The sequence below is a fragment of the Myotis yumanensis genome, unplaced genomic scaffold, assembly GCF_028538775.1.
Source record: "Myotis yumanensis isolate MYYU_CA2020_CCGP unplaced genomic scaffold, mMyoYum1.0.hap1 SCAF_4, whole genome shotgun sequence".
NCBI lineage: Eukaryota > Metazoa > Chordata > Mammalia > Chiroptera > Vespertilionidae > Myotis > Myotis yumanensis.
The window spans coordinates 39319784-39347686 of NW_027223755.1; the positions used below are offsets into that span (position 1 = coordinate 39319784).

At 38.4% G+C, this 27903-nt stretch overlaps 2 protein-coding genes across 7 annotated transcripts in view; one reads left to right on the plus strand and one right to left on the minus strand.

Moving 5' to 3' along the window:
* GFM2 (GTP dependent ribosome recycling factor mitochondrial 2) overlaps positions 1-20595 on the minus strand; it is a 63410-nt gene extending 42815 nt beyond the window's left edge. For 4 of the 6 annotated variants that reach the window (XR_011471177.1, XR_011471178.1, XM_070412185.1 and 1 more), the window contains exons 1-10: positions 20409-20595; positions 17717-17803; positions 16165-16249; positions 13529-13586; positions 13027-13124; positions 6825-6950; positions 5852-5940; positions 4095-4183; positions 656-716; positions 219-398 (exon numbers count right to left, since the gene is read on the minus strand). Coding sequence is in view for 2 of the 6 variants with exons in the window: in XM_070412185.1 (XP_070268286.1) it covers positions 219-398; positions 656-716; positions 4095-4183; positions 5852-5940; positions 6825-6950; positions 13027-13124; positions 13529-13586; positions 16165-16249; positions 17717-17779 (849 nt within the window). In the remaining 4 variants the exon portion in view is untranslated. The other 2 variants (XR_011471179.1, XR_011471180.1) reach the window with 2 other exon arrangements.
* Positions 20596-20714: 119 nt separating this feature from the next.
* NSA2 (NSA2 ribosome biogenesis factor) lies at positions 20715-27419 on the plus strand. The gene is made up of 6 exons (XM_070412194.1): positions 20715-20841; positions 22118-22305; positions 22392-22542; positions 24112-24291; positions 26181-26373; positions 27108-27419. The coding sequence occupies exons 1-6, from the start codon at positions 20839-20841 to the stop codon at positions 27173-27175; spliced, it is 783 nt and encodes a 260-aa protein (XP_070268295.1). The 5' UTR covers positions 20715-20838; the 3' UTR covers positions 27176-27419.
* The last annotated feature ends 484 nt before the right edge of the window (positions 27420-27903 follow it).

The following is a 27903-nucleotide window of genomic DNA, read 5'->3' on the forward strand; positions in this document are numbered from 1 at the left end:
AAACAGATAATTAGTGGAAGGGGGAGAGATGAACAGTAAGTGGCACATGGAGATTCAAGAGTATTGCTAGTATTCTATTTCTTAAGCCGGGTGGTGTTCATTTCATTATTCTTGTATCTTATATTTTCCAAATGTAATTTTATATTAAATTTCACAATAAAATATTTTTTAGAATTTATAAATATTTATGCAACTTTAAACTCAAAGTATTATTTTACTTGTTCAATTAAGGCATTCCTTGCTTCAGTAGCCTCCTTCAGCAATTTAGGATCACTCTTTTCCAAGAGGGGTTTTCTCTCAAAGTCTTTTCCATCATCTGAATTGGGATTCCAAAGAAGTTTTTCTTTATTTACTACATCCACCACTCCTTTGAAAGTTTTGGCTTCACCAATTGGTAACTATAAATCAGAGCAAAATTAACATTATTAAATGGTCACTCAATTAGAATGGCATTGGTGATAAATCTTATCTTTCCCCACTTTCCCCCAAATGTCCATTATTATTACCACAATCTTACCTATTTTATAATTTATATTCCAATTTCTTCCAAAAATGATTTAAAGTAGCTTCAGAAATGTGTATGTCACAATAAAATAAACTGATGAGGAAACTGAGGAGTTGTTACTATTGATTAACCAAATATTAATCAACCAACCTGTAAAAGCAAAGGCTTTGCCTTCAACTTCTCTCTGATGCTTTCAACTGCATAATTAAAACTGTAGAAAGCAAAATAATTATACAGTAGTTAAAAATGTTAAAGTTTTAAAAATAAGTTTAAGAATGTTCTCTAAAAGTATAACCCTTTTCATGGCTTCTAATGTTCATCACTTCAGTTTCCATAAGACATTTTGAAAAAAATTTTAATGTCAATTCCAGATAAATAGTAATTGAATATCTACCAGAATCCTGCCACATAGGTATTTAAGGTATTATTTTTGTTAACTTCACCTTAACTAAAATTTGAGGTTAAGGTTACCTGAATTGATCAAGATCACAGATAATAAATTTCAGTTAGGATTCAAATGCAAGATTTGTTATTACAAGTCAAGGATTCTTCTAATAACTGCATTTACTATTACACACGGCTACCAGCTTTCTTCCAAAAGCCAGCCTTTCTATACTTTTATCTCAGGTATTCTTTTTTTTTTTTTTTTGGATTTTTTTTTTTAATAAATCTTTATTGTTCAGATTATTACATTTGTTCCTCTTTTTTCCCCCCATAACTCCCCTCCTTCCAGCTCCCACCCCACCCTCCACCCTCACTCCCCACCCACTGAGTTCATCCATAGGTGCATGATTTTTGTCCAGTCACTTCCCGCATCTCCCACACCCCTTTTCCCCCAAGAATAGTCAGTCCATTCCCTTTCTATGTCCCTGATTCATTATAGTCACCAGTTCATTCTGTACATCAGGTTATTTATTCACTTGATTCTTAGATTCATTTGTTGATAGATGCATATTTGTTGTTCATAATTTGTATCTTTACCTTTTTCTTCTTCTTCCTCTTCTTAAAGGATACCTTTCAGCATTTCATATAATACTGGTTTGGCGGTGATGAACTCCTTTAGTTTTTCCTTATCTGTGAAGCTCTTTATCTGACCTTCAATTCTGAATGATAGCTTTGCTGGATAAAGTAATCTTGGTTGTAGGTTCTTGGTATTCAGCACTTTGAATATTTCTTGCCATTCCCTTCTGGCCTGCAAAGTTTCTGTTGAGAAATCAGCTGACAGTCGTATGGGTATTCCCTTGTAGGTAATTGAGCCTCTTTCTCTTGCTGCTTTTAAGATTTTCTCTTTGTCTTTTGCTCTTGGCATTTTAATGATGATGTGTCTTGGTGTGGTCCTCTTTGGATTCCTTTTGTTTGGGGTTCTCTGCGCTTCTTGGACCTGTAAGTCCATTTCTTTCTCCAGGTGGGGGAAGTTTTCTGCCATTATTTCTTGAAATAGGTTTTCAATATCTTGCTGTCTCTCATCTTCTGGCACTCCAATGACTCTGATATTAGACCGCTTAAAGCTGTCCCAGAGGCTCCTTACACTATCTTCACACTTTCGGATTCTTTTTTCATTTTGCTTTTCCAATTGGGTGTTTTTTGTCAAATCTTTGGTTTGATTCTTGTGCTCCTCTGGTCTGCTATTGGGTATAATATTCTTTATTTCAGTCCGTGTATGCTTACTTTCTAATTTCTTTATCGTAGCATCGAGGGTCTCATTAGTTTTCGTGAGGCTCTGCACAAATTTATGGCAAGCCCTCAAAATTGCGATTCTTAGCTCCATATCCTCCATTTCTGTCATGTTTTTTTGTCTCCGCATCTTTTATGCTTTCTTGGTGCACCCCCTTGTGGTCTCTGTGCGCAGTCTTGTTCTAGCCAAGCCTTAATTGTTGTAGTTAACACTAGAGGGATTTGACCACCAGGCCGACTGGCTGTGGAAATCAGCTGTGGGAAAACTTCAGTCCTCAGGGGAGGCGCTAGTCCAGCCCTTGCCTGAGGCGATCGGCAAATGGCTGTGCGCAGGGTTTGGGCGGGGCGGGCTCAACAGGGCGGGGGGAGGGAGCAGCTATGGCCGCTCTCAGTCCGTCCCCAGGGGCTCTGCCTCTCTGTCCCAGCAATCGCTGCAAACCTCGGAGGGGCCGTAGCCAGACAGTCCCGCTTCTCCCATTTGAGTCTGGGTCCCTAGAGACTCGCTCGGATCTGTAGCCCAGAGTCTGAGACTCGCTCCTGATTGAAAACGACAATCTCGCCCTCAGCCGCCAGCCCGCTTTGCGCGCGCACCCTCACCACCGCACCGCCGTACCTTTAAATTTTCCACACTGCGCCTCCACTGAGCGTCGGAATGCTGTTGTTTTTGCTTCTAGTTGAAGAGACTCTCCTCAGCCAGCCTTCCCGTGGTTCTGGTTGATGTCCGCTCCGACTTTTAGTTGTATTTTTGAAGTGGTTGTCCACGGCGGCAATCTCCGGTGTTTACCTATGCCGCCATCTTCGATTCTCTCTATCTCAGGTATTCTTAATGTTAGCTGCTATGCTGTTCATTTCTGTGCTAACAGTGGGGTTGGCTACCTATAGCACACATGTCATCTTTGGCACATGCGCTAACTTATTCTGGTCCCAATGTCTTTGACAACCAACCTAGTATCCAGTCACTTTCCTCCCCATCATCACAGGTGCTATAAGTCAGTAAAGGCATCTACCTCAAGGCCCTCCAAAGAGAAAAGGGTCAGAACTTAAGCCTCACACATTTTGAAGGTTGTACTTTTACTAATCGAGACAAAAGTCCTTTAAACCAACAGCCTTTAGAAATCCTTCAAGAGTTACATAAACAGAGCATACTGTGTCGTTTTAGGAAGAAATAGTTTGTTTTGTTTCTGCCACTCTCACATCAGAGACCAGCATCTCTCCCTGTCAGATTTCCCTAGAATCCTTTATATTCTTGATTGTCTCCCTTTTACAATTTCTCCAAATCCTTCATATATTCTTGATTCTCTGAATTCTGAATTCTGTCCCCAGAATAATGTATCATTTTGGATTACCACTTTGTAAGTCTCCGAGCATTATCACAACATTTCAGCATTCACTCTTTGCACTATACGCAGGTCTTAAACATCTAATTATCCTCTCCCAGTTCCCTTCAATGGAGAGCATATTACCCAGTAGGAGCCAAAGAAAATCAGGGGACAAGGAAGAACGCTGTTCTTTGAGGCAACTACAAGAAACAATTTACTAACCTCTACCTTTAACAAAGACAGGGAGCACCATAACCTTCAGCAGTACATACAGGGACTATACCATACAGCTCTAAATAGAACCAATGGAATCAGCAAGACATCACTGTCAGGATCCTAGAAAATACAGTCTCCCTACATTAGAATCAGGATGGTTCATCATCTATGAGCTCTGTATTAATCTCACAGTATTACTTAATATGTGAATTAGCGGCTTTCACTTCTTTTTAAAGGGACTGAATAGATTTCATGGAATATTTATACTCTATAAGGAATAGGTATTTCTAAATTTAAGTTACAGTCCATTAGAAGCTCAAATTGAATTCTTACTTTAATAAGCCAAAGAAATATACTTTAAACAAATTTTAAACAAATACCTTGCTCCAGTTTTGTCCATCTTGTTTAAAAAACAGATTCGAGGTATTTTGTGTTTATCAGCCTGCCTCCATACTGTGAGGGTTTGTGCCTAAAGCAAAGAGCACATGTGGGAAAAAATAACTGTTACTACACATGGAATAGAGATCCAAGACTCTATTATAACATGGAAATGGGCCTTATTCTAGCATGGAATTATTGCCACTGCACTTACACTTCGAGACTCTTATCAGGTTAACATAGCTAAGAATGTAAGGAAGTGTGATGAAAAAAAGTAAGTTTCAAACTTAGAATAATGCTTTGGGTGACCTAGGTTACCACACAAAGAGAATTAATACCTGGAAGTTAACGAGAGAGAGAGAGAGAGTGCAAGAGAGAATGGGAGCTGAACCATGAGAGCAAGTTGTAGATATCATGGCACTTCATTTCTAATACTTTAGCATATATTTCCTAAGACAAGACATTCTCTAACATAACCAATTATAATGATCACACTCAGAAGAATTTAAGTTGACACAATACATATACTCCATGTTCAAATTTCTAAATGATGTCCTTTGTAATTTTTTTTTTTTTTTTTTGGATCCAAGCTAAAATTCAAGCTCTCTCCCTTGGTGTCAATTTGTCCAATTTTTAAAAATACTTTTTTATTGATTTCAGAGAGGTAGGGAGAGGGAGAGAGAGATAGAAATATCAATGATGAGAGAGAATCATTGATCGGCTGCCTCCTGTATGCCCACACAGGGGAACGATCCTGCAACTCAGGCATGTGCCCTGACTGGGAATCGAACCCTGATCTCCTGGTTTATAGGTTGACACTCAACCACTGAGCTATGCTGGCCGGGCAATTTGTTCAATTTTTAAGGATGTTAATTTTGATCACTTCATTGTACTATTTTTAGTAATTTTAAGATTAGAAAAACCAATGTGATTTCAACATATAACCATTCTTGAGATTATAAGACAAATGAGGTACCAGCTAAAGATAGCTTAACTGATCCCAGTAGCAATAATTTAAGTCCATTTTCAAGACTTAGTCAAGAAGTTTTATATTAACTTTTGGGAGACAATTCTTCATGGGCCTCTCACATTTCTGCATTTTTGTTAGGAGCGGCACTGACGGTTTTTGTTCTAAACTAGATTTTCAAGGATGTTTGTATAATGAACATTAGAATGATAGAAACAGTGTCTCCCTCCAGAGCAAAAGGCAGGTTTGCTTACAACCCTGGAAGGAATGTCTCTCTCCAGAGCTAAGAGCAGGTATGCTTACTGCCCATGGTAATATAGCTGCATTTTCCAAGCACAGGTTCCTCTGTGGTGCAGCTGTCACCTGACTCCCTTTGGTCACCCTCTGGGACTTAGGGCTTGGGGTACCAGCACAAGAAAGTGCTGATATTCTGGCTATTGCTATTTCTGTGACTAATAAAGTCTTTTGTCTCTAACTCAGGAGTCTTGTATATTCTGCCAAAATCCATAAAACTATGGCAGGCTAACTTGTTAGCATAAAAATAAGGTAGAATCTCAGACCTTTCACAATTCAACACTAACTTTGATATTTCCTATAGAAAGGCAAACATACTTTCCTTTTTATGAAATAGCTGAAGTCACATCTCAATATTAAATTCCAACTTCCTATAATTATAATTTGATTTACATCAGCTTACCAAATAAAGGGTTATAGTAAACTAAATCTGACACCTTCTACTTTTTAAAAAAATCATGCTGTTCCATTTTTATTTTACTTTGGCAGATTTTTTACCTCTACACCGGCAGAGGCATCAAACACAGCCACTGCACCATCGAGCACCCTCAGGCAGCGCTCAACCTCCAAGGTAAAGTCCACATGACCTAAGAAAGAGATGAAACATGTAACATTTAAAACCTTAAAACAAAAACACACAAACAAATGTGTTACTCAGCAATCCCACTTTGGGGATATATCTAAAAGAATCAAAAGGAGAGTATAAAAAAGATATCTGCACACCTATGTTCATAGCAGCACTATTCACAATAGCCAAGAGGTGGCAGCAACCTTTATGTCCACTGATGGATAAATGGTACAGATACAAAATTTTGTATATATATAAAATGTGTTATCTATGTACAATGGAATACTATGCAGCCTTAAAAAGAAAGGAAATACTATCATATGCCACAGCATAAATGAACCTTGAAGGACTTTATGCTAAGTGATTCTACTAATATGAGGTATGTAAAGTAGTCAATTCCATAACTATAGAATTAGAATGGTGGTCACCAGGAGTGGTAGGAGACAAAAAAGAATAATTGTTTAAAGGGTACAGAGTTTCAGTTCTACAAGATGAAAAAGTTCTGCCTGACCGGTTTGGCTCAGTGGATGGAGCATCAGCCTGCGGACTCAAGGGTCCCAGGTTCAATTCCAGTCAAGGGCATGTATCTTGGTTGCAGGCACATCCCCAGTGGGGAGTGTGCAGGAGGCAGCTGATCGATGTTTCTCTCTCATCGATGTTTCTAACTCTCTATCCCTCTCCCTTCCTCTCTGTGAAAAATCAATAAAATATATTTAATAAAAAAAAGATGAAAAAGTTCTGAAGATCTGTTTTACAATAATATCAATACACTTAACACTACTTAATCGTACACTTAAAAATGGTTAAGATGATAAATTTTATAGGTTTTTTACAATTTAAGAAAACACATACACAAACAAAACCCTGAAATGATACAGCATCACTGCTAGAACAGCACCATACCTGGTGTATCAATTAGATTGACTCTGTACCCCTTCCAATCAAACGTAACAGCAGCTGATTGAATAGTAATGCCTCTTTCTCGCTCTTGAGCCATGAAATCTGTCACTGTGTCTCCATCATCAACATCTAACCAGAAAAAAGATGACATACTTAAGCTTAACCGCAAGAGCATTTTCTTGGTATCTGATGTCTACCCAACAATTTAATTTTGCTTTAAAAATTGTTCATAAAATATTTGGTTTAATATATACAGTCCTTAATCCAGCAGTTCTCAACCTGTGGGTCGCGACCCCTTTGGCGGTCGAACGACCCTTTCACAGGGGTCGCCTAAGACCATCCTGCATATCAGATATTTACATTACGATTCATAACAGTAGCAACATTACAGTTATGAAGTAGCAACAAAAATAATTTTATGGTTGGGTCACAACATGAGGAACTAACTGTATTTAAAGGGCCAGAAGATTGAGAACCACTGCCTTAATCCTTCTCTAAACAAATCCTTATTCTAGAAAAAGATCTTTCAGCATGATTAGCAATTTTCCCATAAAAATAATTTTTCTGTAACAATTGGGATTAAAATATACTAAATATTTTAATTTTACTGAACCATAACTTCTTTCATTTTTTCCTAGTTTAACTTTTATTTTTTAACTTTTTACTTTTTAACGTTAAGTTTAACTTTTAACTTTTAGTTTTCTTTATCTGATGTTGCTCACACCTGACCTCTTGACCCAAGGCAGAGCAGTGCAATGAAAGTGCACAGACAGACCCAAATTTAAATCCCAACTTTACCACTTACTCCTCTGTGATCTTGAACAAGTTGCTTAACCTATTTTGTGAAATCAGGCTAATAAAGCCAACCTTGTTGGGGTATTACAAGAATGAAACGAGACTATATATACATAAAGTACCTAGCTCAGTAAGTGTTAAGTAAATGGAACACTGTAGAGAAAAATTCCTCCCAAGTGATCCTTTATAAACCCTTCTTATTACTAAAGTTTCAAAAAGGGGGGTGGGATTGGGTGGGAGGAATTTATTTATACAAATCCAAATAAAGTCTTGGTAGAACTTCTATAGCATAAAGTCATGAATAAAGTTCATCCTGATAACTGAAAAGTAATCTGCAGTATAATAAATTAATTAATTAAAAATAAATGAATTTTTTCAAAATTCATTAATTTTTTAAATTACAGTTATATTCAGTATTATTTTCGTATTGGTTTCAGGTGTACAGCATAGTGATTAGACAATCATATACTTCACAAAGTGTCCCCCTCGTTCTTTCCAGTACCACCTGGCACCATACACAGTCATTACAATATTACTGGCTACATTCCCTCTGCTGTACTTTACATCCTGTGACTATTTTGTAAGTACCATCTGTACTTCTTAATCCCCTCACCTTTTTCACCCAGCACCCCAAACCCCTGCCCTAAAATTCTTAACATATATTTTATCCTGATTAAATTTATACAGGAAAATAAATGAAAAAAAGGACTTCCAGTCAAGATGGCAGAGTAGGTAAATACTGTTTGCCTCTTTCCATGACGTCAAAATTACAATTAAATTCTAGAACAACCATCATTGAGAAGCCCTATAACTAAGGATATAAAGCCATGTTGAGACTAGTGGGTGGGGAAAGACACAGAATGGGCAGGTCCCACACCCAAAGTGGTTCCCCCTGAGGAGCAAGGAGTCCCAGCTGAACACAACTCCCTAGCCCAGGGCTCCAGTGCCAGCAATAGGGGTCCCATCACTTATAGCTGTGAAAACCAGCAGGGACTGTGTCCAAGTGAGGTGGAGGACAGCTGGAGACCTAGGCGTCCTCTTGAAGGGCCCACTTCCACTCACTCACTCACAAACTCATCTGCCCTGGGCTCCAACACAGGGGCAGCAGCTGGAAAAGCATCAGGAACGCCTGGGAGGAACTGAATTGGCTAGCTTTAGGGTGAGGGCTGAAGGAGCAGGGGTCTGGAAAGCTCTTGGAGATGCAAGCACTGGCAGGCGCACTGTTTCTTTGTTGAGCCCACCCCCAACCAGCAGGTATAGCGCAGGCAGGAACCGTATCTGTGCTCTCCATCAACCTGGCTACCACGGCTTGCCCTGCCTTGCTGATTACCTGAGACCTGCCTCACCCAACTGGTGCACACAACCAAACCTCTTCCAGCGGCTTTTTTAAACAAGTGGTTCTGCCTTGGTTCGACCTGCAGACTTTCCTAAAATCTCTCAAAGGTCCAAAACCCCAAACAAGCAGCAGCTGGCCTTGGTGTGCCTTAAACCTCTGGCTAAGTGGCCCCAAGCCCGGCACAACTGGTGACTGTTCTCAGCTTGCATTGTAACTCCCATCCGGTGACCACAGTCTGGCATAAACAGTGACCAGTCTTGCTTTGGAACACAGCTTCAACTCAGTGACCACAGCCCAGCACAAGTGGCAGCTGGCCTCAGCTCACATCGTAGGGCCACCAAAGGGCCCCAAGCCCAGACTTAAGCCCAGACTATGGCAGACAGCCTCGGTTCACAGCACAGCCTCTCCAAAATGCCTCTAAGCCCAGGATAAATGCCAACCAACCACAGCTTAGTTTGTAGCCCCTACCAGGTAGATCCAACCTGGGCACAAACTGCAGCTGCCCTTGTCCAGCACCAAAGTCTCTCCCAAGAGCTTCAAGAACCAACACATCTGGTGGCCAGCTTCAGAACACACCAGAGCACTACCCACCCCGCTCTACAAACAACACATAAGAATGGTGGACTCAGCCATCACCAGAGCCCCACTAACATTCCACCTAAAAGAACTAGAAAAAGAACAACAAAGCCCAATGTAAATTAAAAAAAAAAAAAAAAAAAAAGCCCAATGTCAGAAGGAAGGAAATAATAAAAACTAGAGAAGTAAATGAAACAGAGAACAAAAATAGAAATATTGATGCAGTAAAGAGCTGGTTCTTTGAAAAGATGAATAAAATTGACAAACCACCCTTGACCAGTTTGGCTCAGTGGGAGAAGAACACTGAGGAGGATTGGAATCTTCATTTGAAATACACTCTGAGAAAAGATTACAAGAATCCAGAGAAATGGCTCCCAATACAGTGTACTTCAATATCACTGCAGAGCTTTGGAAAAAGATACTCATTTCCACTTCCGGTATTATGGACCTGATGACCTCCATTGTAAATTTCAAAACAAATTGTTTTACCAGTAATAAAGAAAGGCACTTCATAATGATAAAAGGATTGATTCATCAGAGAAACGTAACAATCATAAATGTATGAGCCAGGCTTGCTGAACATCCAGGCCATACCAGACTTGTTGAAGCTTAATTTCCAGAGTGGAGTAAGGGCATGGTTATGTAAAAACAAAAAAAGCTACATGGGGTTTGAAATGTGAATGCCTGATCAAGAACAACAGTTTTCGACACGTTCTAATTAAAAAATAAATCCAAAACTTAGGTAAAGACTACTACTACTGTGGAGTGAAAATTAACAAAATCCTTTATTTCTCTGCATGATAATTTGACCTCTGGTTAACTTTTTGGTTCTTTTCTTCTAGAAAACAGAAGTATGTCAACTATGTAGCTAGGCACACAACTTTTAGGAAAAATTTTGATTGGTAAGCTACACCTGAATTGGAAGAACTATAAATGAAGTATATATACCTGATGGAGATACATAGTTTTAGGTTTCCCTGAGTAGGCCATGGCATGTCCCTTGTGGGAATCCCTGAAGGTAGTCCAGGGAGCTGTAAGAAGAGAGATTCATTTCTAAAGGGCATTAAGTCTTCTAAGCCAGAGTGGCTCCTATGAATCTTGTTACCTTGCAATTAAGCAATCACTGTTGGCCAAAGACAACAGTTCCCAGATATCCATGTAGGCTGCTTTTAGAACTCCTACAAAAGAAACACCTGGAGATCTTGTTCCCTGGCGTACATCATCAGTTTGGCTCAAATAAACTCATAGAAATTCTTAAGAAAAAAATAAAAAAAAAAAGAAACTGGCACACCAAGCCAGGCTGGCCCTATAAGAAGTTAATGTTCTGTAACAGAAAGTTGATCGAAGGAGACCAAGATGGCGGCGTAGGTAAACCCCGGAGACCGCTGCCGCAAACAACCATTTCAAAAATACAACTAAAAGACTGAACGGACATCACCCAGAACCACAGGAAGGCTGGCTGAAAAGAGACTCGACAACTAGAAGGAAAGAGAACAGCAAATCGAGGCTCAGAGGCGGCGCAGTGTGGAAAATACAAAGGTACCGAGGTGCGCGCGCAAAGCGGGCTGGTGGCTGAGGGCGCGGTTGTCGTTTTCTGTCGGGAGTGAGTCTCAGACTCTGGGCTCCAGATCCGGGCGAGTCTCTAGGGACCCAGACTCAAACGGGAGAAGCGGGATTATCCGGCATCAGTTGGAACCTGAGGGCAGCTTTCTCTCCGAGGTTTGCAGCGGCTGCCGGGGTTCTGAGAAGCAGGGCCTCTGGGAACGGGACTGAGCGTGGCCATAACTGCTCCCTCCGCCCGCCCTGTTGATCCCGCCCTGCCCAAAGCCTGCGCACAGCCATTTGCCGATCGCCTCAGGCAAAGGCTGGATTAGCGCCTCCCCAGAAGGCAGACGTTTTCCACACAGCTGATTCCTACAGCCAGTCGGCCTGGTGGTCAAATCCCTCTAGTGTTAACTACAACAATTAAGGCTTGGCTAGAACAAGACTGCGCACAGAGACCACAAGGGGGTGCACCAAGAAAGCATAAAAGATGCGGAGACAAAAAAACATGACAGAAATGGAGGATATGGAGCTAAGAATCGCAATTTTGAGGGCTTGCCATAAATTTGTGCAGAGCCTCACGAAAACTAATGAGACCCTCGATGCTACGATAAAGAAATTAGAAAGTAAGCATACACGGACTGAAATAAAGGATATTATACCCAATAGCAGACCAGAGGAGTACAATAATCAAACCAAAGATTTGACAAAAAACACCCAATTGGAAAAGCAAAATGAAAAAAGAATCCGAAAGTGTGAAGATAGTGTAAGGAGCCTCTGGGACAGCTTTAAGCGGTCTAATATCAGAGTCATTGGAGTGCCAGAAGATGAGAGACAGCAAGATATTGAAAACCTATTTCAAGAAATAATGGCAGAAAACTTCCCCCATCTGGAGAAAGAAATGGACTTACAGGTCCAAGAAGCGCAGAGAACCCCAAACAAAAGGAATCCAAAGAGGACCACACCAAGACACATCATCATTAAAATGCCAAGAGCAAAAGACAAAGAGAAAATCTTAAAAGCAGCAAGAGAAAGAGGCTCAATTACCTACAAGGGAATACCCATACGACTGTCAGCTGATTTCTCAACAGAAACTTTGCAGGCCAGAAGGGAATGGCAAGAAATATTCAAAGTGCTGAATACCAAGAACCTACAACCAAGATTACTTTATCCAGCAAAGCTATCATTCAGAATTGAAGGTCAGATAAAGAGCTTCACAGATAAGGAAAAGCTAAAGGAGTTCATCACCGCCAAACCAGTATTATATGAAATGCTGAAAGGTATCCTTTAAGAAGAGGAAGAAGAAGAAAAAGGTAAAGATACAAACTATGAACAACAAACATGCATCTATCAACAAATGAATCTAAGAATCAAGTGAATAAATAACCTGATGTACAGAATGAACTGGTGATTATAATAGAATCAGGGACATCGAAAGGGAATAGACTGACTATTCTTGGGGGAAAAAGGGGTGTGGGAGATGCGGGAAGTGACTGGACAAAAATCATGCACCTATGGATGAACACAGTGGGTGGGGAGTGAGGGTGGAGGGTGGGGTGGGAGCTGGAAGGAGGGGAGTTATGGGGGGAAAAAAGAGGAACAAATGTAATAATCTGAACAATAAAGATTTAATTTAAAAAAAAAAAGAAAAAAAAAAAAAAAAAAAAAAAAGAAACACCTTTTGCTGGTCTGCTGGTAAGTTATGGTTTCTGCTCTACAGCTTGAATAGGCCAGTAGCCCACACTGTGGCCTAAGACAGTCTCATGAGTCTGAATATTTAGTTGAACCTAGAAAGACCCTTTTGTGGGTGTAGCAACTACCTTATTTGTATGCTGTGGTTTAGATAATAGTGCCTCCATGCCATACTCAAGATTTCTGGGTTGACTTCTTAATCAAAATATTTTCCAATGATGTTTTTGCTAATGGGGGATAGGGAGAGGAGGAATCCATTCTAACCTCCCAGTGATCTTGTGTATCCAGAATAGTACAATATTCTTTCTGTGGTGGTAGTTTTGCCTGCATCAATATGAGCCATAATTCCAATATTACGGATTCTGTTTAAAAGGGAGAAAAAAAAAGACATGTGTTATCAGGTGGACATTACTAAAACTGTAAAACCCAAATATGCTGTGCAAATTTTGAAGCTGGTGTATAAACTAGAAAATATATCACGACCACAGTATTCTGACAAAATAACTGTCAAAAGAACTAACTACAATCTTATAAATATCTTATATTTATTTCTATGAAAAGTGTGCTCTTCCTACATTAAATTTTTTTTCCTTTCAATTGTGAAAATAGCTTCTAAGATACATGACATGTACTTATAATAAGGTAGGGCAAAAGTAACAGAAATGAGAGCATTTACTAACAATGCTGATTAAGCCCATGAGAAAAACCTGTAACTTTTCATGGTAGCCTATGGAAAAGACAATATCAATGAAAAGACAATACTTACTTAGCTATAGGAGGATTGATGATGGAACGAAGAGATTTGATATCATTTCCTATTAAACCTAATGAAAAAAAGGTTTAAAATTAAACTGTTTAGGAAATTTTCCTTTAATTTACAGATGAAAGAAATTAATTTTAAGCAAATACTGTAATTCTAATTAAAGTAAAATCTAAGCTAAATAGAAGTCTCATTTACCTAAAAATTATTTTCCTGAAATTTTTAAAGAAAGGCTATATATGCAATAAAACAACGTAAAGTTTTTAAACATCAATTTCTAAATCACATCCTTCGAAAAATATAGATTTACCCCAATCTCTGCCATACCTACAATTCCATAATAGAGCTGTAGATTAAGAATTAATGCTCATAAAAATTATCTTAAGGCAGTATATCTTGAATTAAAGAAAAATATAAAATGCAGTCCTATAAGCCTGCATTGTCAAGACTTGAAAAGATAAGCACTCCTCATAACAGCTGATGATGAATTTCTGTACAACTTGGAACTACCTTCCTTCAGCAATCCCAAGGACAAAATACCTTTAGAGTCAGGCTGGGAGGTGCTACTGAACAGAAGCTATAATAATCTAACACTTCTAAAAGGCCAAGTAGCATTTTTGGAATAAAAAAGTCCATAATGACTTACTCTGTTTAACTCTATGTTAACCAGAAATGTACCAGAAAATCAATTTACAAAATATTATATTTTATTGATAACATTAAAACAACAATGCACTTATATTTATAAATGTAATCTAGACCTTCCTGCTGTTTAAAACAGTTTTCCCAAATTTCTATAATAAGAATTGTATTATATTTTGGAAACCTCATGGAGATTTGAAGATGGAAAGATAATCTGTATTGCTACAGATAATTTTGCATGAGCAAAATACAGCAACTTAGATTCACACCAATAATGCAGGCCATTAAATTCACATGCCCTTACAAGTCACAAAGACAATCAGTATTTTTACTCTATTTTTCTCACGTGACAAAGATGGGTAATGAGAACAAAAGAATGAAATTGGTTTCATCAAGTCTCCCATATGCTTGCTTACATCAAACACAAGAAGAACATTCAGAATTGGGAGCAGTCAGTTCCTTGGGCTCCCAGCTTTTATTTTTTCTATTTTTAATTTTTTTCATAGAATTTTTATTTTATTTTCAACATACAAAATAAATCTATTACCAGATTGTAGATACAAAATAATTAGCCACTTATATGCAATAAACATTAATATTTCAAGAAAAATGATTTTAAATATAATATTACTGAGACTGTACACACACAGTATATCACGAAAGTTGTAGGCAATATTAAAAATCTGCAAATAACAGGATTACTTCTATTATATTCTAAAATATTTTTTTCTCTGGCTCTATTTTTGTTCATCAGTTTATGTTGTTCATTATATTCCACAAATGAGTGAAATCATGTGACATTTATCTTTCTCTGACTGGCTTATTTCACTTAGCATAATGCTCTCCAGGTCCATCCATGCTACTGCAAATGGTAAGAGTTCCTTCTTTTTTACAGCAGCATAGTGTTCCATTGTGATGTACCAGTTTTTTAATCCATTCATCTGCTGATGGGCATTTAGGCTGTTTCCAAATCTTAGCTATGGTGAATTGTGCTGCTATGAACATAGGGGTGCATATATCCTTTCTGATTGGTGTTTCTGATTTCTTGGGATATATTCCTAGAAGTGGGGTTATTGGGTCAAATGGGAGTTCCATTTTTAATTTTTTGAGGAATCTCCATACTGTTTTCCACAGTGGCTGCACCAGTCTGCATTCCCACCAGCAGTGCACAAGTGTTCCTTTTTCTCTACATCCTCTCCAGTACTTGTCATTTGTTGATTTGTTGATGATAGCCATTCTGACAAGGGTGAGATGGTACCTCATTGTTATTTTGATTTGCATTTCTCAGATGATTAGTGAGTTTGAGCACGTTCTCATATGTTTCTTGGCCTCTTTCAAAAAGTGTCTATTTAGGTCCTTTGCCCTTTTTTGAATGGATTGTTTATCTTCCTTTTGTTAAGTTGTATCAGGCTCCCAGCTTTTAATAGCCTATTAGCTACCCTAAACTATCCCAGATAGAGAGTTAACCAAACTACTTCTCAAGAACCTTCAAAATAAATTATTCTGGTAAAGCTCTATTGACAGAAAATACTTTTGTATAAAAACCAGAAATGTACTAGAAAATCAATTTTCAGCAAGAGCACTCTACAAGTAGACTCACCTGCTAAACTTTTGAGCCAGCTACTTAAGCTGACTCAACCCTTCCCTTCATTCAGCTTATTAGGATGACCAGCAGATGAGGAGCATGAATGTCTATTGGTGTTCCCTCCTGACATCTCAGAATACTCCCTACTCCTAGTAATCTCAATAGCCAAGAAGTAAAAGGAGCCACTATTTCCAAAATGGTTGGTGCCCCCTAATAAGGGAGACGCTTACAAATGAGAGAGAGACTGGGGAAGGGGAGGAGAAAGAAGGAGAAGGAAGAGGAGGAAAGGGAGAGAGGACGAGGAGGGGTCAAGGAGAGAAGGAGGGAAGAAAGGAGAAGAAGAGGGAAGAGGTAGAGAGAAGCAAGCAAGCAAGCAAGCAATGTAAGTAAAATGAGAAGAATCTAACAGTATTACCTGGCAGGGAACTGTAACTTCTTCCAAGAGCCACAAGTGGCTTTATTCGTTTTAAACTTGCTCTCATTCTAGAGCAATACATATTCTAGTGAGGAGAAAAAGAAACAACATTAACTTTGTTAGCATGAATCATTACAGTAGTTTTAACATTGCAACTATGCTTTGTCAGAGGACAAAATACTTTAAATCTCCTTAAAGCAGTCCCAATTTATTAACTCCAATTCTTTTTAAAAGTGACAACCCAAATTATACTACAGGAAAGACAAAGAATAAAATTAATACTAGTTTGCTATTTTAAGCTGACCTTAGACGCCAGTTCTCCTAGACTTGCAGCATTATCATCACAGAGAACTTGACAGAAAGACAAGCTCTCAGGACCCACTCCAAGCAAGGGAACCAGATGCTGTGGAGATGGGGCAGAACAATCGGTGTCATAACAAGCTCTCCAGGTGATGCTGATAGCTACAGTTTGAGAACCAAGATCCTGAAGTTTCCAGAGACTCATTAATGTTAAAAAGGTCTCTCACCCTGGCTACTCCTTCAACTGCAAAGAGCTGGTGGGGGTCATGAACTCTAAAACTCTAAAACTATTGGGTGTTTTCAGGATTTAAAAGAGTGCCTACACATTAGAATCACCTGGAAAGCTTTTAAAAAACATTTGGGCCCTAGGTTTCGTTCAGTGGATAGAGCGTCTGCCTGTGGACTGAAGGGTCCCAGGTTCGATTCCGGTCAAGGGCACATGCCCGGGTTGCAGGCTCCATCACCAGTTGTGGGGGAGTGTGCAGGATCCTCTCTCATCATTGATATTTCTATCACTCTCTCCCTCTCCCTTCCTCTCTGAAATCAATTAAAAAGCAAACAAACAAAAACACATTGGGGTGGGGGAAGAAGGGGCTGGCATTTTAAAAAGTTGCCCAGGTATCTTCGAATGGTCCCACATAGATACTAAATATTCTCCATCCCAATTTATACTTGGACCACTAGATACACATTTAATGGCTGACAATGTATTTGGAATTGTTACAGTTAAGAGTATGTAATGATTTGGGGCTGCCACAAACTGCCTTTTATATCATCATGGAATATAAAAGCTTGTGCCTTCTATATTATTTCTTCATTAGTTACCAAGTTTCTAGCAATAAAGCACTATTATCCTAAGAAAATATTTTAAAAGTAAAGAAGAAACTCAAAGCTATTAAAATTTTCACCAAGGTAATGATCAAGGTAAGACAGTGTGTGTAGTCTGAAAGCATTAGCAATGAAAACACTGGAGAAAAACTGTAATTGTTTGGGCCACTAATGACCTCAAAATGGAATACAGAAATAGATATTCTTCAAAATACTGCAAAGGTGATTTTAAAGCAGTAAAATGAATTTATAAACTAATGATAAGGCATGCTTCTTCTTGGTTACAGGTTCTTATGTAAAAAGATAAATAAATAAATATATATATAGGTAGGTAGATAGATAGATAGATAGATATAGATATAGATATATCTCCTTTGGGAAATAAAGTAAATGAAGTAAATTTAATTTTACAAGAAAAACTTACACAAATGGGCAAGCTGGATATTTTCTTATGATTCACTGCAAATATCCTCAAGTTGGACAACATCTTAGCCCTCTAAACTGTTATCCTCTGAAAAAGAAATACACAAGATTATAAAACTAAGTTTACATATTCCATGTCAGTAATACATATGTAAGTAAGGCATATGTAGATATGTGGTAAAAATGTATTACTTTTAAAAAGTAGGAACAATATTTTTTGCTACCAAAAACAACGCATTTTTCAGAAAATGGAAATTCTGACTAAACATGAGGAATAGTTCCAAGCTTAAAATGTTGCTTGTTCTTTTCAACATGTTTTTAATTCTTCAACAAAATATATAGATAGTATAGAAAAAGATTTATTGAAATTATAAAAATATATCATACCAACCAAAATTTTTATGTAAAATGTATAGAATTAAGTATAGAAAGGTTAAACATCTACCTACATGTTGGTAATTTCTCATTGGTAATATAACTTTTTTATTTATCCGTATATTCTGATTTTTTCTACCATAAATATATAAAAAAAATACAAAATCAAGTCCTCTTCTATAATTATAGAAACTAAGCATCTTTAGTTTTAAAATATTTACTAAATATGTTTTAGTAAATGTTCTCTATGTTTCGAGTACACTATCAAAGCTATGAGAAATGCATGGGAACATTGGATTGGATGGAGAGACAAAAACAGATAGGGTTAAACCAGTGTGCCCAATATTATGTAAGAAGCCATGTCAAAAGACTATTATTCCTCTTAAATTTGCTTTTTTCTGTATCTTAAGACAGAAATATTCACTATCCATATTCAGGAAGTCACTAAATCCTTTTGATTTTACTTCCTAAATATATCTTGAATCCACTCCCTCTTCTTCATTTCTAACGCCAAAGTGCAAGATGTTTGCAAAATCATGCATGTTAGATCTCTTCTAAAATAGAACCATGGATTCTAACATAACAGAACAGAAAAAGTTCACTAGTATGATTTGCTTTCACATGGCAACTAACCTTTAAGAAACTATCACTTGTCAAAGCCTACTACAGCGTCCACAATTTTCTGAAAAGATAATTAAAATAATCTTTCCTTTCCCAATCATATATACATGTATGTATAAGGCTAAATCTTCTTACACTTCACCCAAAAATTTTTAAAAAAGATATATAGTAACATAAATACAGAAGCAGGAATGAGATGCCAGCTGTTTTCTACTAAATCAGACATTAAAGCAGTTGTCAACCTTGGCTGCACATTAGAATCACCTGGGAATCTTTTTAAAATCCTGATTTCTGGGCCTCATCCTCCGGAAATTCTATTTCTTTGTTATGGGGTGGGGCCACAACATTAGTAACAAAGAAACGGAATTTCCGGAGGATGAGGCCCAGAAATCAGGATTTTAAAAAGATTCCCAGGTGATTCTAATGTGCAGCCAAGGTTGACAACCACTGCATTAAAGAGACTTACAAAATTGTAAACCAAAGTAAAACACTCTTCAAACTATTTTTGTTTAGGAAAATGGGCATTTTTCATAAAACTTATTACTTACATTAACACTTAACGGACGTATAACTTTTTAATGAGTGACTAAAATATTTTGACGTTTTGCTTTAATTTCTAATATTTGAATATCAATTATAACCCATATAAACAAACCTCTCTGGAGTTCTGAATCATTTTTAAGAGTGTGAAGGGTTCCAATAGACCAAAAATTTTGAGACACTTATTCCAACACCGTGTTTCCCAAAGAGAATGCCCATCATTATTTTAGGTTATAGACCAAAAAAAAAAAATTTTGTTTACTAAATAATTAGAAAAAATAGCCAACAAATCCTGTGATTTTTATAGACAGTGTTGTTTAAGGTGATGTGATGAAGTTAAATTAATTTACATAAAACAATTTATGGGGAAATGTTAAGTAAATAATATAACACAGTAAAATATTAAGTAAATAACACAGGTGACATTCATCTATGACCAGTCTTACAAGGTAGTCCTCAAATCGAAAGTGGGAAATGCTATTTTAATCCATTAACACATACCTTCAAATAAACCACATCTCGTCACTTCCTTCCTTAAGGTTTTCATCATAAATCTACCCCAGCTCCCTTCACAGCTCTGCACTCTCCTATTCCCTGCTATACCGGGAGCTTTACCAGAATTCCCCAGCCGCGCCTGCTCTGCCACCTTTACACCTGTGAGGTCGCCGCCGCCTGACAGCGTCCTGGATCCCAAAGCCGCTCCCCGGCAAATTCCTACTCAGTCTCCAAGCTCCTTGGAAGCCTTCCCTAATTCCCTACAAAGTCTTAATACTACCTTCTCGGTGTTTTTATCACACTTGGAGTTTATATTTACTCATGACAAATAGGATATTTACACGTTCTCTCCACTACTGTGAGCTCCCCAAAAGCAGGGCTCTTCTACCAGCAGTGCCGGGCACATGCCTCGTTTTTCTGACCTATAGCCACTTACGGCACCTCGGTGGTTTTCTTCTTCCCCCGTGGGCAGAAGCATGGTATCTTACCAGGGTTAACCATTGAGTTATTCATCCTTAGATTGGAGAATGCTTCAGTGCTCACTAAAAGCTGTTTAACACCTGCTGGTATAAGAAGGGCTGTTGCATCCTTGAAGGTCAGCGGTGCCCCAGGCGGGCAAGGTCTTAGGCACGCGGAGCCGCGCCGAGCAGCTCGGTACCCACCTGGCGTTCAGGCGCATCCCGGAGGCCAGCGTTTTCCCTCCAGGCCGCTGTGAGCTGGAGTTCGGGCCGCGCAAAAGTCTGCACAGACCGCAAGTCGCAGCGTCCGCCTACCTCGGGGAACGCCGTGGTGCCTCTAGAACCGAACCTATATCCTCTTGCTTTTGCCCCCACTGCCCCGCCAACTGCAGCACACTACTTCCGGTGGTGCAACACTCAAACGCCCCCGACCAACAACTTCCGCTCTCCTCGCTAAAAGCGGAGAACAGAACTCGGAACGAATGCGTCGAGCTTTCGCTGGAGTCGGTCGTGTTAGAAGTGTCCCTTTCCTGTCGCGAGTTGCGAAGAGGTGGTTCGCGAGTCTCTGAGACCCGAGAATTGAGAGCTTCTTCTCGCCGGGGGGACTGCACCCGGCGGCCCGGCGGCCGTCACCATGGTGAGGAGGTGGCCTCGGGCGCTCGCTACGTGGGGCGCCAGAGATGGTGGGGTCTAGGGTCCCCGGGGCGCTGGGGCTGGGGTCAGAGGTGGTAGGCGGAAGTGAGATTCAGCTGGAGGGAATGAGGGTAGAATAGATAGACCTCGAGGGGTCGGCTCCGTGGGATGAAAAGAAACCTTAACACTGGGGACACAGAATGGGGTATTTGCCAGAGCACAAGCTTGCGAGCAAGACGGGATTCACTCTGTTACATTCCTGGTTTCACCACATGTTGCGGGGCCGTCGGTGCCAAAACCTAGCGATAACCCTACGCTGTAGGCATGAACCCCGCCGCCACCTCATTTCACTGCTGAGGAAGCTGAGGTCGTGCCTTGCCACTGGCCGGCTCACAGCCACGCCTGGCTGCTAGGTCCTACTACAGCTGTCATCTGTTTCTGTGCAACATAGATTCCACGTGCCTTGCACCTGATTGCTGCAGTTTATGTGCTAGCAGTTGAAACCACCACACCTGATGCGTAGTACCTTGCCACTTAGCATTGTTCTCCGTGGAGTTGGCTTTGTGTCATTATTTTATCTTTGCAGTATTAAAATCCAAATGGACTGGGGCTTCATATTTAAACAGAATTGGCATATAAAATAGGCAGTTAAAAAGCAAAGGGGATCTCAGACATTGCTGGTGAAATGCAAAATAGTACAGCCACTTCAGAACATTGGACATACGTCCAAAGAGGTATATGCATGTTTATTCGCTAAAAACTAGGAGGAAACAGGTATCCATCACTGGTCCATGGATAAACAAATGGTGGTCTGTCCTACAATGGATACTACTTGGCAGCGAAGAAAAGGAAGTGCTAATACATGCAACATGTGGGGAATCTCCAAAGCCTTATGCTAAGTGAAAGAAGCGAGATGCAACAGGTAGATATTGTAGATTCCATTTGCATTTCATTCTGGGAAAGGCAAAACTAGAGCAAAAGAAACCAGATTGGAGGCAGTAAAAGAGGAATGACTGCCAAGTGGCACAAGGCAACTTTCTGGGGGTTGGAAATATTTTCTATCTTGATTTTGGTGCTTAAACAACTATAGTTTGTCAAAACTGACAACGGTGTGAGCTCCTGAATCAGACCAGGATCAAAATTTATTTAACGTATATCATGTTAATAGACAATACTGCAAGTGTTATTTAAGGAAGAGAGCATTTGGGTGAGGTAGAATCTTCTATATCTCATATGTTGCTCAAAAGAAATTAAAGTTAACATTTCTTGTATCATTATAGCCACAAAACGAGTATATTGAGTTACACCGGAAGCGCTATGGATACCGTTTGGATTACCATGAGAAAAAGAGAAAGAAGGAAGGTCGAGAAGCTCACGAACGTTCAAAGAAGGCGAAAAAGATGATTGGTCTGAAGGCTAAGCTCTACCATAAACAGCGCCATGCTGAGAAAATACAAATGAAAAAGACGTAAGTGATCGTTTGTTGTAGCAAGTTAACATCTTTTGAGTAAGTTATTAAAAATGATAATCTTGAATCTTTTCCCTTTTTGGTAGTATCAAGATGCATGAAAAACGAAACACCAAACAAAAGAATGATGAAAAGACTCCACAAGGAGCAGTACCTGCATATCTACTGGACAGAGAGGGACAGTCCCGAGCTAAAGTACTTTCCAATATGATTAAACAAAAACGAAAAGAAAAAGCGGTAAGCAATAAAAATTAAGTCTTTCCTTTTTTTTGTTCAGGAGAATTAAAATCAAATTTGAGGGGCTTGATTTGTTTTTTCAGTTTAATTGGAAACATGAAGTCCAACTATTCTCACTTAAATGTTGAAGCCTTTGTAAATTTCATTTTGTGTAAAATGTTTAATATAATTGCTTTCTCATCAGCCAGCAAGCACATTTTAGTATTAGTTTTCTTGAAAATTTATTAAAAAACGAATCTTTAGTTTTTAAAAAATTATTTAAAAACAAAAAGTGAGTAAGCAGTGAATCTCAAATTTAGTATTTTAACAGCTTCCTAAACTTGACAGCTCCTAATACTGTGCTTTTGTGGAGAAGGAGACAACTGTTGCTTGTTTATGCTGCCGTGCAGTGTGTCAAAATTGATTTAAAAGTTAGATAGTGGAGCCCTAGCTGGTTTGGCTCAATGGATAGAGCACTGGCCTGTGGACTGAAGGGTCCCAGGTTCGATTCCAGTCAGGGGCACATGCCTGGGTTGTGGGCTCGATCCCCAGTGAGGGGCGTGCAGAAGGCAGCTGATTAGTGATTCTCTCTCATCATTGATGTTTCTGTTTCTCCTCCCTTCCTCTCTGAAATCAATAAAAATATGTTTATAAAAAAAAAAAAAAGGTTGGATAGTGAGAAACATCCCCAAGTGATTGAACGCAAATAAAAATTCAGCAGTTCTTAAAAATTTTTTCTGGATTGTGCTTAGTGTTAAATTCTGCTAAAAACGGAGAAAAAGGCATAGATACTATTTACACACCTGGTATTAGATCAATAGAAATCCAGGAAGCAGTAGGATATGTGGTAACTATATTTAAAGAACTTTAACAATCTCCAAATTTCATTTTTAAGATGTTACTGCAGGTTTTTTGTTACGTAATTATCCAAAATGAGAATGGTAGAACTTAAATGCCAAAAGAAACTTTAGAGACTATCTAGCTAATCCCTCCATATTTTACAGATAAAGAGATTGGAGTCTGGGAGGTTGTAAATCATCTGCATGGTCAGGTGTCTGAATTGATAGAGTAACCTCTCGGACCTTTGCGTTAGTAATAAGTCCAGAATACTTCCTACTATCTTGCACTTCTTCAGTTTTTTCACAAAATTTAATGTGCATTCTAGGGAAGTACAAAATATCTGGTGATGATTTTGTCTAGTAATGCATTCTAAAAATCCATTTGAGGTAGAATTACAAAGATATGTTAAAAGACAGTCTTCCAGTTTTACACTTTTAGTAATAAGCACATATACTGCCTAAGAAGTCATTGCCTTAGTACAGGTGGTATTTTTCATCCATAACAAAGCTTTAAGATTTTTAGCTTAAGCAAACCATTTTATTTAATAACGTACCTATGATATGTAAACTAGTTTCAATTATTCGGGGGTTTATGAGGAAACACTGAAGACCTCTAGAAAACATTGGAGCCATGATCTTGTTGGTTAAGGAAAAAAGTGAAGTAGGGCTTTGTACAACTAAAACATGCGTGACTTCTTATTCCCATTGTCTTTTACTAACAATGTAAATTTTAACTGTGGTCTATTTTTAGGGAAAATGGGAAGTCCCTCTGCCCAAAGTTCGTGCCCAGGGAGAAACAGAGGTATTAAAAGTTATTCGAACAGGAAAGAGAAAGAAAAAAGCATGGAAGAGGATGGTTACTAAAGTCTGCTTTGTTGGAGATGGCTTTACTCGAAAACCACCTAAATATGAAAGGTTCATTAGGCCAATGGTAAGTCTCTTGCAAGAGTGCAGTGGCTTAAATATTAGTTCCTGTATTAAACTAGATAAAGTACATTACAGTTTCCTGGAATTCCTAAATTGATATAAAATACTAGTATAGCTTAAAAGACATTTTAAGATTGTTTTTGTTATTTTAAATTTAAAAGGATTGCTTAGGACTTTTCCACTATCATCAAAATCTTGTCTTCAGTTTCATAAGAGATTTGAGATGAAAAAGAATTTCCATTACGTTGTCAGTGAATCTTCACTTTTAAAAATGGCTTATTAGGATCTTCATTTTCCACATGAAGTAATTCATTCAGTAAGTGATCTACTATATGCCTGACTCGTTTGAGAGCAGTTAAAAAACTTGAGTAGGGCTGTTTTCAAGAGTCAGTTCTGGTTTACTAAGGGGAGTAGCTTAATGCTTTGAAAACATTCAGTATGCAAACATTGCATTAAGAAAGTTTAATGTAAAAGTGGGACTTTACTTTCTGTTGACAGCAGTAATGGTAAAAACCAGTCAACCTATTTCTCCCCTTCCCCTCCAATCCCCGCCCCCTGCGCCCCCCTCCCCCCCAACCAAATATAATTGGAGATACATTTTTACAAAAGCCTTTAAACAGACTGAATTATTCTCCCAACTGGGTACCCAGCCTGCTTAGAGAAACAAAGAATCAGAGGAAAGTTGGCAGTGTCACTCTAGCTCAGGGGTGGGCAAACTTTTTGACTCGAGGGCCACAATGGGTTCTTAAACTGGACCGGAGGGCCGGAACAAAAGCATGGATGGAGTGTTTGTGTGAACTAATATAAATTCAAAGTAAACATCATTACATAAAAGGGTATGGTCTTTTTTTTTTTTTTTTTTTTAGTTTTATTCATTTCAAACGGGCCGGATCCAGCCCGCGGGCCGTAGTTTGCCCACGGCTGCTCTAGCTCTCAACCTGAATTTTTAATGGATTAAAATGTCAAACAGGCTGTTTCTATAAATAAAGTTCTATTGGAACACAGTCATGCCTGTTCATATTGTCCATGGCTATTTTTTTTCTGCAGAATTTGAGTAGTTTCAACAGAGACCATATGGCCTGCAAAGCTTAAAATGCTCAATTTAGGTCATTTACGGAAAACATCCCATCCACCAATCTCTAGATTCCATCATGGATTCCCCTTTATTGATTTCATATTCATAACCTTCTAAATACAATTTGGTGATCTTATCAGTTCTACAGGGAGAGGACATGTTATTCTAGACTCAGTAGCTTGGCAGATACATATTTTATTGTGAATTAATCAGATGGCATTCTGAATGGTTTCTTGCCAGCTTGATTAATGAGTCCTTTACTAAGAACTTGATTTAGTATCATTTACTGCCTACCTCTATTTAGTTAATTATCGCATTCAAGACACTGCAAAGTGTGGTGGCTTTTTAACATGCCACATTCCTAAAGACCACATCGAGGTGACTGGGTGACTATGGTCTCTCCAGTCCTTGACCAGTGTTACCATCAGTGCAAAGAAAGCTAACAACTTTCATCATGGAAGTGAGCTGAGGTACATAAAGACTTGGAATCAGAATGCTTAAATTTGATTCCATCCATACACCATGTAACCTGTGAACAAGTCATTTAGCCTGCTAATCTTTTTTTTATTGTTTTAAAAAAAGTAGGGGTAATTGTATTTATCCTGTAACTGAGATTTTTAGTCTAGAATTAACTACAGGGTAATTTATCCTATAACTGAGATTTTTAGTCTGTAGAATTACATTTTTATTTGATGCCTTAAGATTTTACTTTCAACTCTTTTGTTTTTTGTTTTTGAGACTTGGAAAAGATAAGCAAAAAAAACCATTACTCATTGTTAACATTTTGGACTCAAACATTCTTGCATTTGACTTACTAGGGCTTACGTTTCAAGAAGGCCCATGTAACACATCCTGAACTGAAAGCTACCTTTTGCCTGCCAATACTTGGTGTAAAGAAGAATCCCTCCTCCCCACTTTATACAACCTTGGGTGTTATTACCAAAGGTACTGTCATCGAGGTGAACGTGAGTGAGTTGGGCCTTGTGACACAAGGAGGCAAGGTTATTTGGGGTAAGTAAATTTGTTAGTGTGGAGACGCTGCTCTTGTAATCCTAAAAACAAATTTTCAAGTTGACATAAAGTACACAGCAAACTGTATGGAAGACATAGATAAGTTCACACTTGATGTAAAGCAGATTTAAATCTTTAGGAAGAATACTTTTCGTAGAAAAAGTAGTTATGAATATAATTTAACTTAGTTTCAGTTATATGAGATGTACTACATTGCTAGACTTTGATGCTATATTTAAAAAGAAATTAATTACCAGGGAAACAGATGCCAAGATATGGTTATAACTAAAAAATATTGGAATATAATAAATTAACCGTGAGCGGAAGAAGGAAGGCATGTATCAAATAGCCACACTCTTTCAGTGGTAATGAAAAACTAAAATGTCATGTAATTATAAATTCCTTTTCCTCATTTTCTTACTTTTCTGCTTTTAGTGCCCAGATATTCCTAAACTTGAATGTTCTTTGAAAGGGAAGAATGCTATGTAATAAAAGGCTAATATGCAAATTGTCCCTTTGGCCAGGAGTTCAACCAGGCGGTGGGGCCGGTCGGCCAACCACCTGGATCGGGGGCGGGTCAGCCAGACCCCACCCATGCACGAATTCATGCACTGGGCCTCTAGTATCTTCTATAACTCTTAAAAGTAGTAAATTAGAAATATTGGGGCAAAGGTTATATTTTTTAAAGTTTTTATTAGCTAACATCCCTCTTTTTCTTCATTTTGTTTCCTTAGGAAAATATGCTCAGGTTACCAACAATCCTGAAAATGATGGGTGCATAAATGCAGTCTTACTGGTTTGACAGCAGTTTCATACAAGTAACTTTGTAATTGTTGAAGATTATGCACCAATCAGGAAAATTCCTTTACTATGATGTTTCTGAGTGCTATCAAACAGCTTACATGCCTGTAATCATCAAGAGAATTATTTATTCTATTGTAAAGAACATTAAAATGGCCCAGTTTTACAAATTGGTCTTTATTTTGGGGTCTGTTTATCACTTAAGTGCTCATGAAATTGAATGATTAAAAACAATTATAACAGTTTCCTACTTCATCAATAACTATCTGTTTTAATAAGTGGGTATTCAGCAATGCAGATCTAACATTTCTGGAAAGCCAGTGTAGTTGATAACACCTTTTATCCTAAGAGTTAATGCACACTTAATATGGGGCCTACGCTATAAAACTGTCATATCTAAAACCTCACCTCATTATTTATTTATCATTAGTCCTAAAAATGTAGCATTAACACACCTGGTAATGTTAAGTTTATAAAGTATTCACGTTGAAGGCATACGAGAAAAGGTACACTACAGTAAGTCGAATTCAGAAGAAATTTAGATAAATCTCTTCTCTCGTAATTCTTAATTTCTTCAGACAGTAAGTCAGTAGTTAGTATATTAAACATTTTCTTCTCTCATCATATATAGTAACACCTACTTGGAACTGTGCTTTCTACTTGCAACATGAAAAACACCAAAATGTTTATATTTTTAGCATTTTCTGTATTCTGAACTCGGTAGTATAT

Excerpts from the sequence above, each read along its gene's own strand:
- NSA2 (XM_070412194.1), top strand. Across the intron at positions 24,292-26,180 it reads AAAGGTTCATTAGGCCAATG|GGCTTACGTTTCAAGAAGGC; the intron begins GTAAGTCTCTTG and ends TTGACTTACTAG. Across the intron at positions 26,374-27,107 it reads AGGAGGCAAGGTTATTTGGG|GAAAATATGCTCAGGTTACC; the intron begins GTAAGTAAATTT and ends TTGTTTCCTTAG.